Source organism: Sciurus vulgaris (genome assembly GCF_902686455.1).
Source record: "Sciurus vulgaris genome assembly, chromosome: 7".
Lineage (NCBI taxonomy): Eukaryota > Metazoa > Chordata > Mammalia > Rodentia > Sciuridae > Sciurus > Sciurus vulgaris.
Genome location: NC_136467.1, coordinates 106,153,631 through 106,171,889, shown reverse-complemented (window position 1 = coordinate 106,171,889; position 18,259 = coordinate 106,153,631). Strand labels below are relative to the sequence as shown.

Genomic DNA, 18,259 nt, shown 5'->3' with positions numbered 1-18,259 from the left:
GTAAAAAGGGAAGCAGCACCAAGCAGCACCCTCTCACGGTGGGTCTCCAGTTTTCCATTGCCTGAATAGGCTCCCAGAGCGTGTGATGGAGGGATGGAAGTGACCTACTGGCCTGTCTCATGGCCTCCATTGCCATTTCACTTTGGCTCATAGGAGCAAAGATTACTGATGATTCTTTTCACTCTGCTACAGGAAGGAAGGAAGGAAGGAAGGAAGGAAGGAAGGAAGGAAGGAAGGAAGGAGGGAGGGAGGGAGGGAGGGAGGGAGGGAGGGAGGGAGGGAGGGAGGGAGGGAAGGAAGGAAGGAAGGAAGGAAGGAGGAAGGAAGGAAGGAAGGAAGGAGGGAAGGAAGGAGGGAAGGAAGGAAGGGAAGGAAGGAAGGGAAGGAATCCCAGCTGCTTGGGAGGCTGAGGCTCAAGACCAACCTGCCAACCTGGGCACCGGAGTGAGACCTTCATCTCACCCAAAACAAACAAACAAGTACACAGACAGAGAGAGACAGAGAGACAGAGAGAGAGAATTCATCCTTGAATTTGTGATTTAGAAGTAGTTTTAAACAGTGCTGGTAGAAACATGTACTTCCCTCTTAGGTATCCAATACAAAAAAAATATTCTCTAACCTCTTTATTTGCATGTTTTGACACTAATTAGCTGTATCTCCTGAGCTGGATTTATTTAATGAAACAGGAAGATTATGCTCATTTATTATTTATGTACAGTGTATTTGTATCATGTATAGCATATAAAAATATTCAGTATTTTTACAAAAAAAATTGGAGTTTTTCTCCTTTTTCCAGTCGTAGTTGTAGTAGCAGTCAATACAAAATATGCGTGGTGTCAGGAAGGAGACAATCCTTAGCATGGAAAAGGAAATCATTGTTTACAATAATTAGTGTATTATAAGATATTATGTGCCAGGAAATTAACTGGAAACAGTGTCTGTGACTTTTACTCTGGCTTAGCCACAAAACTGCTCAGTGACCTTCAACAAGATTCTCAATGCTTCTACTCTCAGACTCGTCATTATGAATTAAAGAAAAAAAAAAAAAAACAAACAACTCCCTGACATCTAAGTATTCATTAATAATTAGGCAATATAGTTAATGAAGAAATAAAGACAAAGTCTTTTGGGATAATTCCAGAACAGCAATAAAGGCATATCCTCCCTCTGAATGGCAAACAGATGCAATATCCATAGGTAAGTGTCTGAACGTTTTTTCCTGGCACATGTACTTCCTTCAACCAACGAATTAGTACCTTACCAATGTGGCGGTATTTGAGGCGTTCATGGATCCTAACATGATGACCCTTGACTTCTTTCACAGTGAGGAGCTCTGCTTCGTGAGGCTCATAAGAAGAGGAGCTAAGGACCAATTTGTCATGGGGTTGCCAGTCCACTGCATCTTCCACTATAATTCTGTAACAGCATAAAGATGTTGTCAATTATATCAATATTGCAACACAGACCAGCTAATTTCAGAGAGAGCAAAGAAAATCCTGCAAATGACAAATCCCTCAGAGAAGCTGAAAAGGAAACAAGAAGACAAGACAAGGAAAAGGGCATTTGTGAAAATTACAATTCTCATGGAGTCCAAATTCTGACTTGTTAATATATACATTACAGGAATGCAAACATATTCCATAATCATGAAGTTCAAGGCAAAGGGATAAGAAATAGTATGCATTCCAGAGCACAGTGTGTGCATCTTTCCATGGTCTTTTATAATAATAATCTTCCTTATTGATTGGGAAACAGATTGAATGACAAAGGTATTTCTCAACTTTTCTGAAGAACTGTATTGCATTTTTGGACAATCTATCATCATGCATTAAGCCTTGAATCTCCATGACCAGACAGATACAAGTGTGAGTCTTAAAGGTATCAGTTACTAGCTCTGTGACCATGATCAGTCTGTCACACTGCCAAACTTCCTGGTGAATACGACTACTTTATTCTCTTACAGTTTTTACCAATTCTAACACTAAATTTGTTTTAATGTACTGCCTCTTTAGCTAATGACCAAATCTTAGCAAGCTTTAGACCTAGATGCTTTCCTATCAATGAATGCTCATTCAGGCACAGTGTACCCATGCAAGCCATTTAATCATGCAAAATATACACTGACAGAACCACTTCTCTGTACCAGACACTATAGAGATCCTACAGACACAAGAGTAAAGAAAATATATGTCACGTGTATTTAAAATAATAACTTAGAGATTTTTTTCAGTAGACATTCTACTGTAGGGATGGAGGATTAGCTAACCATTTATGTGCCAATAGTATCAGTCTCTTATGAACCAAAGATTGCAATTCATTCAAATCTGAGCACCTTAAGTTAGATAAAAAGGTAAAATGATAGTACTGCAAGTTCATGCTGTTGTAATGAACAAAGGGCCTTGCTTCTGTTCCTGATTTTCTATGATTTCTAAGGAAACTCAGTTACAGAATACTAAAAAGAATACTAGCTTTTAAAGGCAATGAAAACATGATTCAAGATATAGCAAAACTGAAATTAGGTAACTGAATGGAGTCACAGATTGAGTTGGTACAAAGGAAAACTCCTGATCAAGTCCAAAGTTATTTAAACTTCATAACATCTGATTCTTAGTTCTTCACCTGTTAAATTGTAAGGGAAACCCATAGTACTCTCACATTTCATAATGATATCATGGTAATCCATGAAATAATTAAAAAAAATCTTTGGTAAATACAGTGGATACTATGTAGTCATTTTAAAAGTACATTACTATAGGGGTTTACAGAATCACAAAGAAATTTGCTCATGCTACATTGATTTTAAAAGGCAGGATATAAAATAACATGTCCCATTTTTAAAAATAAACATGAGGCACGCATACCAAATAGAAAAGAGGAAAAATAGTGTTAAAATATTAGCCCACCTATGGACGGTGAATTTATTAATGATTTTTACTAAAATCTAAATTTTATAACTTAGCAGGTAGAACATTATAGCAAGAAAAAATACTTAAAATCACACACACCAAAGTCAACTAATGGTATAACAAAAATCAGTCTTTTCTCTCATGATCTGTAATAAGTAATCTTTTTATTATTATTTATGCTGTTGAATAAAGCTCTTCAGATAACAGATCACCATAGTAGTGTAAAAACATCCTTATAATTGAGATTAAATTCCCACGTGGAACAGAGAGAGTTTTTAGAGCAGCATATAAGGGAGGATACATGTCCTTATACATATGTCAAAATTCATAGAATATACAATTCCAAGTGAACCCCTATGTAAACTTGAAAAAAAAATAGTCACTAACTCCTTTACATAAGTCCTCTATACCAGTCAGAGAAGTGATTTGCTCTCCCTTTTAGTTCACTCATTCTTAAAAACCTACTTTGTTTCAAGAAGTCTTCCCTGAGAGTCTGAATGCCCAGCTTTTCCTGTACCACCAAAAAGTTGACATAATACTAGTACCTTGTAAATGATCTTGTTCTTATTTCTTGTGTGACACAATTCAACTTTAGTATTGTTAATGTTCATGAAAAGATGACCATCTAGTTGTGCATACCCCATAGTATCTAATAATGCACTGGGAAAATAGTAAATGGAATTATTAAAATTATTAGTACAAACTTTAAATTAAAAACATGAATGAACTTAATCTGTTCCATGAAGGTATCAAAACCTTATAAGTTCATGGAAATTTATTTCTCCTCTATATACCTGGAGCTTTGGAATTCTGTGGCTATAAGAACAATACACAGGTGTTAAAGGAGCATAGCCCCTCCCATTTCTATGTATCCATATAGTAACAGTGGTATTTCAGAGAAAACTCTGGTCCCAGTATCAATAGCCTAGGTAGTAAAACTAGCTAAATCAGTTTTCCTTTAATTTCAATAGTCACTATTACTAGTCCCAGTCTTCTGCCTTTTTGGTTACACTTCAGTCATTTCAAGAAATGATAACTTGAAAAACCAGTTGTACTTTATGCTTCTGATTAATTCTAGTGAGAGTCCTATAGCTATAGAGAAGAGGAAAAACTTGCCTGTTCTGAGCAAAACATACTTAAAACAATAAACAAACAAAAATTAAAAGATTCATTTGAAAAATAATTGGACCTAAATGGGAACCATATGAAAAGAGAGAGGAAACTATGAATAATCACTTAGGAAGTCTCCTGAAAGATAACTTTTTAGAAATATCAACAAAATATCAGCAGTTTCCTTTATTTTGGCATTAATATTTGACCTAGTTCTGGGAAAATATAATGCTTATTAGTCAAAAATATAATATGTATTTAGTTACAGAGAACAAAAAGTATATGCAAATTTGATTTAAGAGTTCTTACAACCATGTATAAAACATTCATAAATAAACACCTGCAGTTTAAAATTTAAACTAAACTCTGGGAGATCTAAATGATAATAGCTACGTTTGACCCCAGGTTCAGGGTATAGCAATCCAAAAATACTTTCCCCCAAGAAGTAACAATGTCCACAGACTTCTGAAATCTATTAACACTGAATCTTTTTATTTTCTAATGCTAGCTTAATTTTTTTTTTGTCAGTAATATTGCAAAGTGCATTAGACTATGCTGAGTATTAAAGAAATTGAATCCTACAATGATGTTAAAATGATCTCAACAACAATAACAGATATAGTGGATATCAATTACATGTCTACCTGACCTCCTTCCTCCCTCATTACAGGAAGTCCATCACACCTCTTCTGAGAACTGCTCCTTTCAGCCACTGAATTACTTAAGTGGTTCTAGAGAGAGCTGTAGATTAAAGTCACATAAAGCTCTCACCAGGGCTAGAAATGTTTACTAAAATCTCTCCTCTGAACTCTTGAATGAAACCAAGGAGAGAGTAACATCTTCTCTGGTAGTAAAGCTGAAAAAATGCCTACAGCTCTGAGTTTGCTTACAGCCTCCAAGAGTGGGGAACACTTCTGTTCAGTAAAAGAACTGAGGCTGAAATAGAAAAGCACAGAAGTGAAGAAGGGGGGAGTGAAGGTAGTAGAATCCCCACATGGATTAAGAAGAGTTCATTTCACTTTCACCTCCAACTAAAATAATCCTGATTTCTGCAGTAGCTACCCAGTCTTGGGGCTTACTTTGTGCCAGAAACTGGGCTAAGAATTTCATATACGCTAATTCCCTTAATCCTTACAATTATAATATTAGGTAGGTATTCTTGCTATCATAGAAAAAGAAAACTGGCCAGAGAGAATAAATGTCTACAGTTAGACATTTAGTTCATTGCACAATTATTTTACTTTGCCTGACCGCAAAGTTCAAACTCTTTGTTAATGTCAAATACTATTTCCAACCTACTTTCCAATGCCCAGCATGGAGAGAGTAGGTCATTTGAAGTAAAGACGGAGTAGGCTGTTGGACCAGAGGTAAACATCTTTTTTTGAAGGTTGCACACGTGGTCCTGATTTTCCAATAAGTGAATAAAGCTACTAACTCTGATTTATTTTTATGTTGTTTTCTTTTTGAGAGGAAGAATCCCACTAAGTTAGTCAGGCTGGCCTCAAACTTGGGATCCTTCTGCCCCTCAGTCTTTTGAGTAACTGGGATTTATAGACAAACACCATTGCACCAGCCCTGACTCTATATTCTAATACTTGAATTGGCTTGTTATAATAAAGTTTTGAGTCATAAGCAAAATAAGTTGTGATCACTTTTTAAATCCAATTCAAGAAAAGACATTTTTATTTATTGGATAATATGCTGCTGAGCCAGGAGCTTCAATAAGTTTTGATTTCTAGAAAAGACACACAATTTCAATGTAACAGGCATTTGTTGGATACCTTCAGTATGTTCTGCTCTGTACCAGATGCTAAGTGGTATACCAAATCAATAAAAATATATTTTCCTTTCCTATAGAAGTTACTTGGAGGAACAGGACATATATACCTTAAGCAGATTACTGTCCAAGTTTAGAAAGCATATTATGATTAAAATTAGTAATCATAAAGTCAAAACCACATTATAGTGGTTTTAATGGAAGGAAATATGTGCCCAAGAGGAGACTGATAACTTTATGATGAATGTGATGGAATTTTTAAGGACAAGCAAGACTTGTACAGATAAACAAGAGACAGGAGGGTACTGCATCTGATACCTTTATTTTATTTATTAAGTATTTGGAGAGCCAATACTAAAGTTGTTATAGAAAGTCAAGTGTGCAGTACTTAAGTGATAAATGTAATTCACAGAATGTATCACTAATTTGATACAGGAGCTAATGGAAGCGATATTATTGATATGATGCTCAATAAAGGGAAAGATCCAGGGGAAGGGGTGAGGTATCAAACGACTTAATTTGCTCTTCAGTTCAGAGTAATTTCCAGACTAAATTCATAAATCACTTGAGGCACCTCACACCTGTTAGAATGGTTATTATAGAAAAGATGGAAGATAACAAGTAGTGGTGAGGACCCAGAGAAAAGGGAAATTTGTACACTGTGGGAATGTGAATTAGTACAGTCATTGTGGAAAACAGTATGGCGGCTCCTTAACAAACTCAGAGTAGAACTGCCACATGATCCAGCAGACTACTTCTGAGTATGTATCCAAAGGAAATGAAATCAGTATGCACAAGAGACATCTGCACTCTCACAGTTAGAGCAGCTTATCCAAAACAGTCAAGAAATGCAAACAGCCTAAGTGCTCAACAATTGATGAGTGAATAAAGAAAATGTGGTGCACATACACAAAGGAGGGCTAGTCAGTCTTAAAAAAGAAGGGAACTCCATCATTTTCAACAACAAGGATTAATCCAGATGACATTATAGAAGTGAAATAAGTAAAGTACAGAATGACAAATACCTCCTGATCCCACTTGTATGTGGAATCTTGGTATTCGAACTCATGGATGCAGGGAATAGAAAGGTTATTACCAAGGGCTGGTGGTTGGAGAACTGGGGTGATGCTTATCAAAGAAGACATTTCAGTTAGAGGGGAAAAATAAGTTCAAAAGATTTGTTGTATATCACATTCTTGAAAATTGCTAAGAAAATATACTTTAACTGTTCACATAAAAAAAGTAAGTATATGAAATACTGTACGTGTTAATTAGCTCAATTTAGCTATTCTGCAATGTACACATATTTCAAAACATGATTTCATACATGATAAATACATGTAATTTTAAACTTGTAGGTTAAAATAAATTTAAATAAAATAAATAAGCATATCACTTGAGAGACAAAGCATTACAGGACAAAGATACTAGTTAATGCCTTATATACTTCCTTTCTTTAATGGTAAATATGATAGGGGAAACATTTCAACAACCAGGCAAAGGCAATAACTTACCAAATAGGACTTCTATAGTTCAGGAAATAATAGCAAGAATCAACTAATAGGATAGCATAAATTTAAAAACTTCTGTACTGCAAAGCAAATTACAATGTGAAAAGACAGCCTACAGAAAAGGAGACAATCCTTGCCAGCTACTCTTGCGACAGAGGATTAAGATTCAAAATTCAATAAATGTTAACACACACACACACACACACACACACACACACAGAGAAAAAAAAATTCAACAATTTGGCAAATGAACCAAAAATTCTCAAGAGAAGTTCAAACAGCCAACAATTATATGAAAAAAATTTTTTTCAACATCTTTTGTGTCAGGGAAATGCAAATTAAAACTATAGTGTGATTCTATCTCACTCTAATCAGAATGGCAGCCATCAAGAATACAAATAATAAAGGTTGGTAAGGATATGGGGGAAAGGAACTCTTATACACTATTGGTTGGAATGTAGATTAGTACAGCCTCGATGGAAATCAATACAGAGATTCCATAAAAAATGAAAAATAGAACTACCATATGATCCAGCTATACCACTCTTTGATATTTATACAAAAGAATAAAAGTCAGCATACTTTAGAGATACACGCATACCCTTATTTGTCAAAGTAAATTCATAATAGCCAAGTTTTAGAATCAGCCTAGATGTCCATCAACAAAAGAAAGGGTAAAGAAAATGTGTTGTTATATACACAATGGAGCTTTATTCAGCCATAAAGAATAAAATCATGTCACTTGCAGAATGAAAATAGAGGGCAGCATATTATGCAAAATAAACCAGACTCAAAAAGAAAAGACCCTTGTTTTCTCTTATTTGTGGAAGCTCGAGGGAGAAAAAGGGCAGGGGAGCGACAACATCATAAAAATAAAAGGGAGACTAACAGGGTAATAGAAAGGGACCAGGTGAAAGGAAGAGGGGAAAACAGAGTAAAATTCATCAAATTATGTTATATGCATGTACCAATATGCCACAATGAAACTCACCATTCTGCATAATTAATATGCACCAAAAAACGATATTACCACAAAAAGCTACAGGTAATAAGGGGAAAAAGAGAAATTTAGCAGAAGGTTCTCCATAAACCTGTTCTTCTCCCTGTTTTCCTGAAGGTGACACTGCTCCTCACCCAGTTACTCAGGTAAAAAAGGTTTACCGTATGTTTTGACATTTTCTCCAAAATTCAATCATCAGCAAACCATGTGCCTGTCTCCAACATATTTAATCACTTCTTTCCTCCTCCATCACTACCCCCCTATCTAGGCCTCTATCTGCTCTCACCTGAAAAACTGCTGTTATTTCAATGTCGTAGCAGTCAACTTTTGCATAGCTTAAATCAGATTCAAGCACAAGTCTGTTTGTTTAAAAATCTTCCAAATGTCAGAATAAAATCTAAATATTTTCATAAGATTAATTGACAAAGTCACCATTTAATCTCAAAGAACACATGGTTACCCAAATATGCACCAATGAAACAAGTACATAACTAGAACAACAGATAAAAAGCAAGTTTTTATTTCTATATAATTGGTCTTGATTTATTTACTGTACATGAAAAAATCAACAATTTTGCTCATTTGTCTCCCCAAAAATCAACCTCAACAAGCTGTAATAAGAGTAATTTAGAGATAAATTTGTAAATAACAGGACAAAAGAAGACAATTTTTCTTTAAAATATTTTGCTAAGTTTACTTTGTTGGTGCTGCAAAAAAAAAAAATGAATAAGTTTATAACTAACATGAAATTTTTATTCTGAAGTTTCCACACAAATATTATTTATAAAATAAATTATATGGAAATAAATTCAGATATATAATTCTGTTGGCAGAAATTTATAAAGGAGTTCAAATAAAATGTGATCTAACTCAATATATTAGGCTTATTAAACTGACAGCATAAAGAAGATTGTAGGATAATACTTAAAGAAATGACTTGAAGAGGGTCTTTATTTCAGTCAATACTGTGCCAATATTATCTTGCCAGATCTGCTAATGTTATGTGACTATGTAAAATGTTGTTATCAAGGAATACTGAGAAAAGGGTATATAGAGAAATTACTATTTTTACAACTTCCTGTGTCTTAAATTTAAAAAAAAAAATTAAAGAAAAAATATGCATAAACCAGTATGCTATGATAATTATATATCATTTATATAATCTCATAAAAGTAGTCCTCCAGATGCCTGATATTAAGAAATTTCACTTTTAATATTTATAATATGGAGAACACAAGCAATGGAATCAGACAAACTCGGATAAAAATTCATCCATAGGAACTTCTAGCTTTATGAACCTGGAAAATTTATTTAATTTCTCTATCCCAGTTTTCATATCCATAAAATGCAGATAATATCTTACTTATAGCACTCAGATATTTGAATGAGATAATGTTTGTAAAATGCTTAGCAGAGACCTGACATAAAGCAAACCTACATGATAAGAACTCAATAAATGGTAGCTAGTTAATAACTATGGATAGTTTTAATTAATAAAATTGAATTTCTTTCAAAATAGCCTGTAGCTCAGACTCTGAATGAGGTTTTTAACACATTCTATGAGAAAAATCCATTCACATGGCTCCTGCCAAATTCCAACTTGCTAACCTTTTAATTATAATTAAAGTTTCTTATTGATCCCCATTAGAAATGCCTACTTCATAGATTCTTCCAGGGTTCAGAAAGGCACATCACTCTCAGCATGACCATGTCTGAATTCATAATTTTCCCCCCAATACTCAGTCCTCTTCTGGTGAATGATACCAGCACCCATCCACACAGAGATACAGGAAAACCCCTCACATCTGATGTGTCAGTGACAGTCAATTCCAGTTGTCAGCTTGACTGGATTAAGGGCTACCTAGAAAGCTGGTACAGCATTATTTCTGATTGTGTGTGTAAAGTTGTTTCTAGAGGAGACTGCTGAGTGAGTCAATGGACTGATAGGAAAAGACCTGCCTTCAGTGTGAGTGGGTACCATTCAATTGGTAGGAGATAGGATAAAATCAAAAGGAAGAAAAAGATGGATTTTTTTCTTTCTCTTGAGGTTAGAATATTCTTGTCCTACCCTTGACATCAGAACTCTAGGTTATTTAGTCTTTGAACTCTAACATTTATACCAGTAGCCCTACAGGTTATCAAAACTGTAGTGTTGGACTGAGACATACACAAGTATTCCAGATTCTGAGGCTTTCTGATGACCCAACTTACCAGCCTTCTTGGTTCTCCAGTTTGCAGATGACATCTGTGGAACTTCTTGGTCTTCATGATTGTGTGAGCCAATTCTTCTAATAAACCCCCATTCATATATATATATATATATATATATATATATATATATATATACACACACACTCTATATACTCTATACTCTATTGTGTCTGCCTCTCTGGAGAGCCCTGACTAATACAGTATCTTATATATTTTATATTCTATAAATCTTCCAACTTCTCTCCATGGCCCACAGTTTCCAGCCATCACTTACTTGCTCTTACTTTGGACTCCTAATTGGCATCTCAGGATTACCTTAGACCTCTCCTATGATCCACTTGTACCTACAAATATAATTATAGGGAATACTTCCCACCCACACTGCCTCCTTAAATTATGACAGCTTCACAGTGCTCTTAGGTTAAAAACTAAACCTCTTGATATTACCAACCAATATGACCCTGACCCCCAATGACCATTTGAAACCCTATCATGCTCAGTCAGCCCTCCACATCAAACATGCTGGCACTCTCTCCACTCTCCCTTCTTACCACAGAATCATTTCTCAGACCTCTGCTTCTCCACATCTCCTTTGCTGATTCCTCTACTCAACTTCCAAAAAGTCAGGGTGACCCCAATCTTATTCTTAAGCTCCAAATTCCTCCTCTATCTCTATCTTCTTGATTACTGGTATAACCTACTTCCAGGAGGACTTCCTTCTATTTTTCCTAACTTCAAAGTTAAGAATCTAATTGCTTTTTTGACATTTCTGCCTGCTGTCTCCAACTTAGCATGTACCTGCCACCTTCCACTGGGACAAACCTGTCCCTCCCATCCAGTCTTCTCATCTCCATGCATGTTTCTGTCATCCACCAGGTTGCACAGTCAAAATACCCGTAGCACACTTCCCTCACCTCAACATTCAGTCATTAGTATATCTATCTCTTCCTCCTATATTCACTGCCTCCTCCACTTTCCTAGCCACCATGATTTCTGTCCTCAATTGGTCTCATGACACTGAATCCAAGCCTTTGTTCTGGAACAGCAGGAAAATGGAAGTGAGGGCGGACCCAGATGGAGATCCCAGGAAAGAAAGTTCAGATTCAAGGGCTAACCAATAGTGTTGGTACTCTTCCAAGACCTGATGAGCATAAATTTGGACCAACAGTGTTAGCCCAAGAGCGATATAAGCCCCTAGACTTGTAGACTACAGCTGCAACCTGCTATCAGTTTCCCTCTCACCCTGCTAGAGTTCTGTCTCTTGTCTTCTCATGTGAATAAGTCCTACTCTTTTCACTCTTGCCTTCTATTATTGTCTGTGAATTTTATTCTTTGAGTTTACAAGACAAAAACCCAGAAGGAAATTGGCAGTGAGCTGCTGGGGTCTGCTACAACACTGGAGGGCACAGCCTCCCACTAAAAGATGCAGTGCACCACCGGATGGAAGTGGAGGAGAATTCGGCTTTGCTGGCTGTGACCCTGGAGCTGATAATGGCAGGCATCCCCTGCTGTAATGAGCTGCTAACACTAAAACAGGTATTCTCAGCTGTAAAGAGATGTAGCTTACTCAGACCCCAACCACCAGCAGAAGGGGAGAATGAAGTTTCATCTCAAACACAATTTCAACACCCCAAATTGACTCTTTTCACCTCAACCTATCCTCTATAAAACCAGAGCTGTTTCTTAACTACAAATTAGATTCCACTATTCCACTGCATAAAAGCATGCAGAAATTTTCCCTTTGACATCTCATACCCAAACAAAATCCCATGTAACTGGGCACTTACCATATCATACAACTCTACCCTCTGCTCACTCTGTTCTGATAATGACCTCTTTCCTGAACCCTCCACCACACACAGGCCACTGTGGGAGAATACTGTATGTCTCTCTTCATGGTGCATTCTCTCTCTCTCTCTCTTTTTTTTTTTTTTTTTTCTTCTTTTTTTTAAGACAGACATCACGGTGCATTCTTCTCACATTACACAGTTGGTTTTTCTATTGTCTATCAGGACTTAGCTCCAATTTCCCTTCCCCAGAGAAACATTCCCTGCCCATTCAAACCAAAACGTTACCCCGTCACATTCCCCACCCCAGCCATCTTCAATCATACCACCCCACTGATTTCCTTATTAGCACATTTTATTATTTGCAACTATGTCTGCTTTCCTATGTTTGCTTGTTTGTTCTTTCTTTCCCCACTGAGATGTCAACTCCTGGAAGACAGCAATCCCTACACTTTGCCTTCCTATCTCTAGTGCTGAAACCAGACCTGGCATATAGCAAGTGTTTCTCAGATATTGGCTGAGTGTTGACAGCTGCTGCTATCCAGAGCCCTTCTTCTACACACACCCCACCTTGCCTAAAGCCCCTGGGTCTTTCAATTTCCATCTCTGAAATCACTTTTCAGGAAAGCCTTCTGTGAATGCCCTCCCTTCCTTGAGTTTTTCTATGCACATATTCTTGGGATCCTATCAACCTCTCCTTTCACATAATTGCACATTTATTTGATTAATGTCCAAGGATGGAGTTCTTGTCAGTCTTTACTTGCTATTATAACTCCAGACCATAGCTTAATGTTTGACACTGGATTATGCATCCATGAAAACCATGTTGAGCAAATAAAAAGTTTGAAAAAACAACAGAAGCAATACCTATTCTATGAAAAAAAAAATTGCATAGAGAAAACCACATCAAAGCAATCACTACCTATCATCTCACCACGAGGGAGCCTTTCTGTACTGCATGTCCTTCTAGATATTTCCCTATCCAAATACATGCATACAAAGATATTTTATTTACAAAATTAGGCTAACAAGTAGCATTAGTTCTGACTGAATCCCTTTATTTTCTCCACTTTGTCAACTCAAAATCTACTCTTTATCATCTCTGCCAATTTAAAACTTTAAAATTGTATTTCATTACTATTCTAATTAACATTTATTTCATTTCTAGTAGAGAAGAATTTTTTTCTGTGTGGATTAGTCAGATATATGGATTCTTTTATGGCTCACATATTCAAACCTTGAGAGATTATGTTTCTGGTGCGCACTTTTTAAATTATTTTCTGGGGTTCTAAATATATTAGAAAGCATTATTCTTCCATCTGTATTGTTGTGTGTTACAAATGTTTTCTAGTTTATAATTTGCTCTTACATTTTATAATTGACATGCAGAAATACTAATTTATGTTGTCAAATCTATTATTTATTATTGTTATGGTAGTTCCTTTACTTGCTATGTTTGAAAAGTCCTCCCTAGTTTAAGTTACATAATATTTACTTAACTTCATGGTTTTAAAAAATTTTTACTTTTTTAAATCCATCTCTAGTTTATTTTAGAGTAAGGCATAAAGTGAAAATCTAATTTTATATTTTCCCTAGCATTTATCAAATATTCCAGCATGTTTTCAACTAAATTGCTAATTTATTCAATTTATAAGTAATACAGTAATATGTGCCTGAGTATATTTCTAGACATTCTTTTTTGTTTGGGTGCTAAGAACACATTACTTTCCTCACACTGAAAGCATATATTAAAAAACAAACTGCTAATGTTTGGCAATTTTCAAATGTTTATTATCTCAAATAACTGAGAATTTAGTGAGTAGATTCTAATGCATATATTTGGTTTTTGATTAAAGTTGCATCAGATTTGCAACTTTTTCAAAATTTTTAAAATTTTGAATCTTTCAGTTTCTATTGTGCCTCACAATTTCTTTATCTCATTATATGCCTCTTAATAGTGTCAGAGTTTCCCTTTTATTGGTCCTGTAAGTTTTCTTAAGTTTCCTTCTAGATATTTTAAATTGAATTTAAAATTCAATTTAAAATTTAAAATTTTATTGTTCATATATTAAAAGGCTATTGGTATGTGCTTTCTAAATGCACTTAATATGTTTTCAGATGGTTCTTTAGTTTTCTAGGACAATATATATTATAATTCATACAAAAAGTAGTTTGGATTCTTGTCAGTAGTTAAATCTAATCCATTTTCTTGTCTAAATACAGTGGCTAAAACCTTAATAAGTTTGCCACTGCCTTCACCTTGCATTGATTGATTTCATTATACTAATTAGTGGTTTTGTTTCTGGTTTCTCACATTGACAGCTCCGCTTCTTTATTTTTTGTTTTCTCATTCAATCATGAAGCATCTAACGCGCTGTCAAGTTCGATCACATCTCACATGTAGTACTCTTATTATTGGTTATTTCCCAAGTATTCTGCTAGTGAAGGTTTGATGTCCTCTTTGATAAAAATGTTATTTACCTTTATTTTTATTTTGCACGAAATTCAGGTTGTTTGTTTGTATGTTGGTTTAGTCTCCATGTTCTTTATATATTGTGATCATACCCTGTTAGCATTAAAATTTATCAAGGTTTTGGGCTGGGGAGATAGCTCAGTTGGTAGAGTGCTTGCCCTGGGTTCAATCCCCAGCACCACAAAAAAAAAAAAAATTATCAAAGTTTTAAATATAAATTTATAATGTAGTTTAAAAATTTTTATATTTAAATGAGATTGGCTTTATGCTAGTCATATTATTCACATTTCAAAATAAATGTGAAAGGGGTAAATGACTTAGATGACTATTTTTGTTTGTTTGTTTTTGTTGTTGTTGTTGGTAGCAGGGATTGAACCCAGGAGAGTTTAACCACTGAGCCCTTTTTTTTTAAATTTTTTATTTGATACAGAGTCTCCATAAGTTGCTTAGGGCCTCACTAAATTGCTAATGCTATTTTTGAATTTGTGATCCTCCTCCCTCAGCCTCCTGAGTCTCTGGGATTACAGATGTGGGCTTATGTGACCAGCTCTATTTTGGTTTCTGTCAATTTCCTTTTATATTTCTTAGAGACTTCATTGACATATATTTATATCATATAATCTTGTATAAAGCTTTCCTGTTAATATCTCACTATAAATTGAAGTCTGCTAATGTAAAGTGTACTTATTTGAACAATGTTGACTTTTTTTTTGATGTTTTACCTTTTGTTGATAATTTTGAGAACTTACTGTTTTAAAAATTAAATGATTTGTTTTTATCCAATATTTAAATGTTTTATGCTTGGTTTTAAATTTTCCTCTGGTTAAAAAAAATATAACATTTTGACTGTTTAGCTCACATTTTTCCTATATTGGGTAATTTTAACAAATATGTTATTTCTACAATAGGAAGATTTATTCTTACTTTCTTCTGTTTTATAGATCTTTCAGTTGTTTTGTTTCTTACCATTTCAATTTCTTCTCTTCCTACTTATTTATGTTTTCTCTTTATCTCCTGATCCCTTTGGTGATTCAGAAGGTATTTGTTTTAGTCAGCTTGTTCATTGCCACAATGAACCAAGAGACCAATTTGGTCAATTGGTCTAATCCACAAGAACAGTTAGGGAGAAAAAGTTTATTTGGAGTTGTAGCGGTCTCAATTCATAGACAGTTGGCTCCATTCCTGGGGGTAGGAGGTGACCGAGAATATCCTGCCAGAAGTGTGTGGTGGTAAAGCATTTCAGAACATGGAACCAGAAAGCAGAGTGAGAGAGAGCTCTGCTCAGTGAGGACAAAAAATATACCCCAAAGGCACGCCCTCAGGGACTCACCTCCTCCAGCCACATCCTATTTCTCTACACTTACCACCCATTTAAGCCCTATGGGGGATTAATGCAATGATTAGGTTAAGGCTCACATAATCCAATCATTTTACCTCTAAGCTTTCTTGCATTGTCTCAAACATGAGCTTTTGGAGGATACCTCACTTCTAAACCATAACAGGATATATTTATTTTGAATTCTGCTAGAACTAGTTAACTTGTTTTTAACTTCCTATAGCACTCTTATCTGCCATCTCTACCCTCCTTCCCAAGGCTATCATCCCAGATTTTATCTGAGAATTTTGAAATGTAATAGCCAATTTATGGTTCATCATTGTTAGCCTATATTACACCATCAAGCACTTATCTAGGTGTGATTGTAAACATATTTTGTAGACGTAGTTAACACAGTCAGTTATCTCCAGTAATGTCAGTGATCCTTACCAGTCAGTCAGAAGACCTTACAAATATAAAAAACTGACATTTCCCTGAAGAAGAAGAAATGCTGCCTCAGCCTCAACACAGCCACATTGGTTCTTGCTTAGAACTTTGCAAATTGCCAACCTCAGGTGTCAAATTTATCAGTGTGTGTACATGCACAGTGGTTCCATGTCTTATATAAACAGAATCTCGACTTCTTGGCTGACACATTAACTGTTTCTTTCATAAGAACAATTATTAGAATGTGTCTTGTTTTGAGGGTTACAGTGCATCATATTTACACTATTATATTTAAATTATTTCAGTATTTATCATATTTCATAGTATTCTTGAATTTTATTCCCATCTCTGAATTTTATTTTATTTTAATAAGTTTAAGTTATTGATGGGCCTTTATTTTATTTATTTATGTTCCATGCTGGGAATCAAACCCAGAGCCTCACACATGCTAGACAAGGGCTTCACCACTGAGCCACAACCTCAAGTCCCTGAACTTTAAATGCAGGTTAATCTCTTGTCTTAGTGCTTTTCTGATCTCTATCCATTACCTTTTCTTTTTGTCATTTTGAGCTCCTGATTTGCCTTCTGACTCTTAGTAGATCTGCCTCAGTGTGTTCCTCACATCACCAGTTTAAGGCAGTGGTGATTGCTCTTTATATTGCATCATGAAATTTCATACTATTCTTTACTCTTATTTATTCTCACTCATCTCTGTCTATATCTTAAACTGCTAACTTTTCAACTCTATTGTATTCTCAACTCAAACTTCATCCCATGGATCACATTTTCAAAAAAATTTTGTTGACAATAGCAATTGTGCATTATCTGGAATTCATTATCCATGAATATGCTCCTCCTCCATTTTTTGCAAGATCCATTCTCCTAATTATAATAGAGCTTTTTTCAAGAGGCTTCTAACCCTTTATTTTGCCATTTAATTCAACTACAACACTGAATCTAAAATTCAATTCAATATGGTAACAAAACCTCCAGCAGACAAAAACTAAAGCAAAAAATAAAAATCTCTAATTTAATCACTCTTTACCTTTCATTTCCTGAGGCAATATCTGCTCCAAGATGTGTCCATGATTTCTTAGGATAAACACTGTGAAGCTGAACTTTCCCATAAACCCCTGAAAAGTGAAAGAAACAACACATGGATGAGAAAACCCTTCAGAGTCATTAAGGTCAGGTAAGTAAAACTCATTTTAGAAGCTATTGTGCAAAATATGTGATACAGAATCTATATTTAAAGGTGCCCATCTGATCAGAAAATAGAATATTTTAGTTCTCTGTTTTACAGTATGTCAAATATACCTCACATGTCTGTGATATGTATCTTTCAAAACTAATAAAAGAAGTGAATGTTATAGCACTTCATAATGATCTAGAGTCTTGAACACAGACTGCTGAAATGGCTAACTAGTTAAATTTGGAGAGATACTCCTTTCCACCATTAAAGAACTTAAAACCATTTGCAATTCTGTTGGAAGTTAACTGGTTTTGATGTTTTAAGTTATACGCTAGATCCTCCAAGTGGCAAGGCTAATTTTATTTCCTGAGGATAGGGTTTTGGTACTATTAGCTTTGTTTTCAGTGGTTAGACTTGATATTTTGTCTTATAACAGACATCGAGGGAGAGATCTCTAGGCTCCTTAGTTTCAAACTATAATTTATTTCAATCTCACAAATTAAAGTCTTAAAGGCACGTGCTTGATGTAC

At 35.1% G+C, this 18,259-nt stretch overlaps 1 protein-coding gene across 10 annotated transcripts in view; it reads right to left on the bottom strand.

Moving 5' to 3' along the window:
- Positions 1-18,259, bottom strand: part of PKHD1 (PKHD1 ciliary IPT domain containing fibrocystin/polyductin) — a 448,592-nt gene that overhangs the window by 124,124 nt on the left and 306,209 nt on the right. For all 10 annotated transcript variants that reach the window (XM_079147500.1, XM_079147498.1, XM_079147502.1 and 7 more), the window contains 2 exons: positions 17,583-17,670; positions 1,262-1,416 (listed from right to left, as the gene is read on the bottom strand). In XM_079147500.1, coding sequence (XP_079003626.1) covers positions 1,262-1,416; positions 17,583-17,670 — 243 coding nt within the window. The remainder of the gene's footprint in view (positions 1-1,261; positions 1,417-17,582; positions 17,671-18,259) is intronic.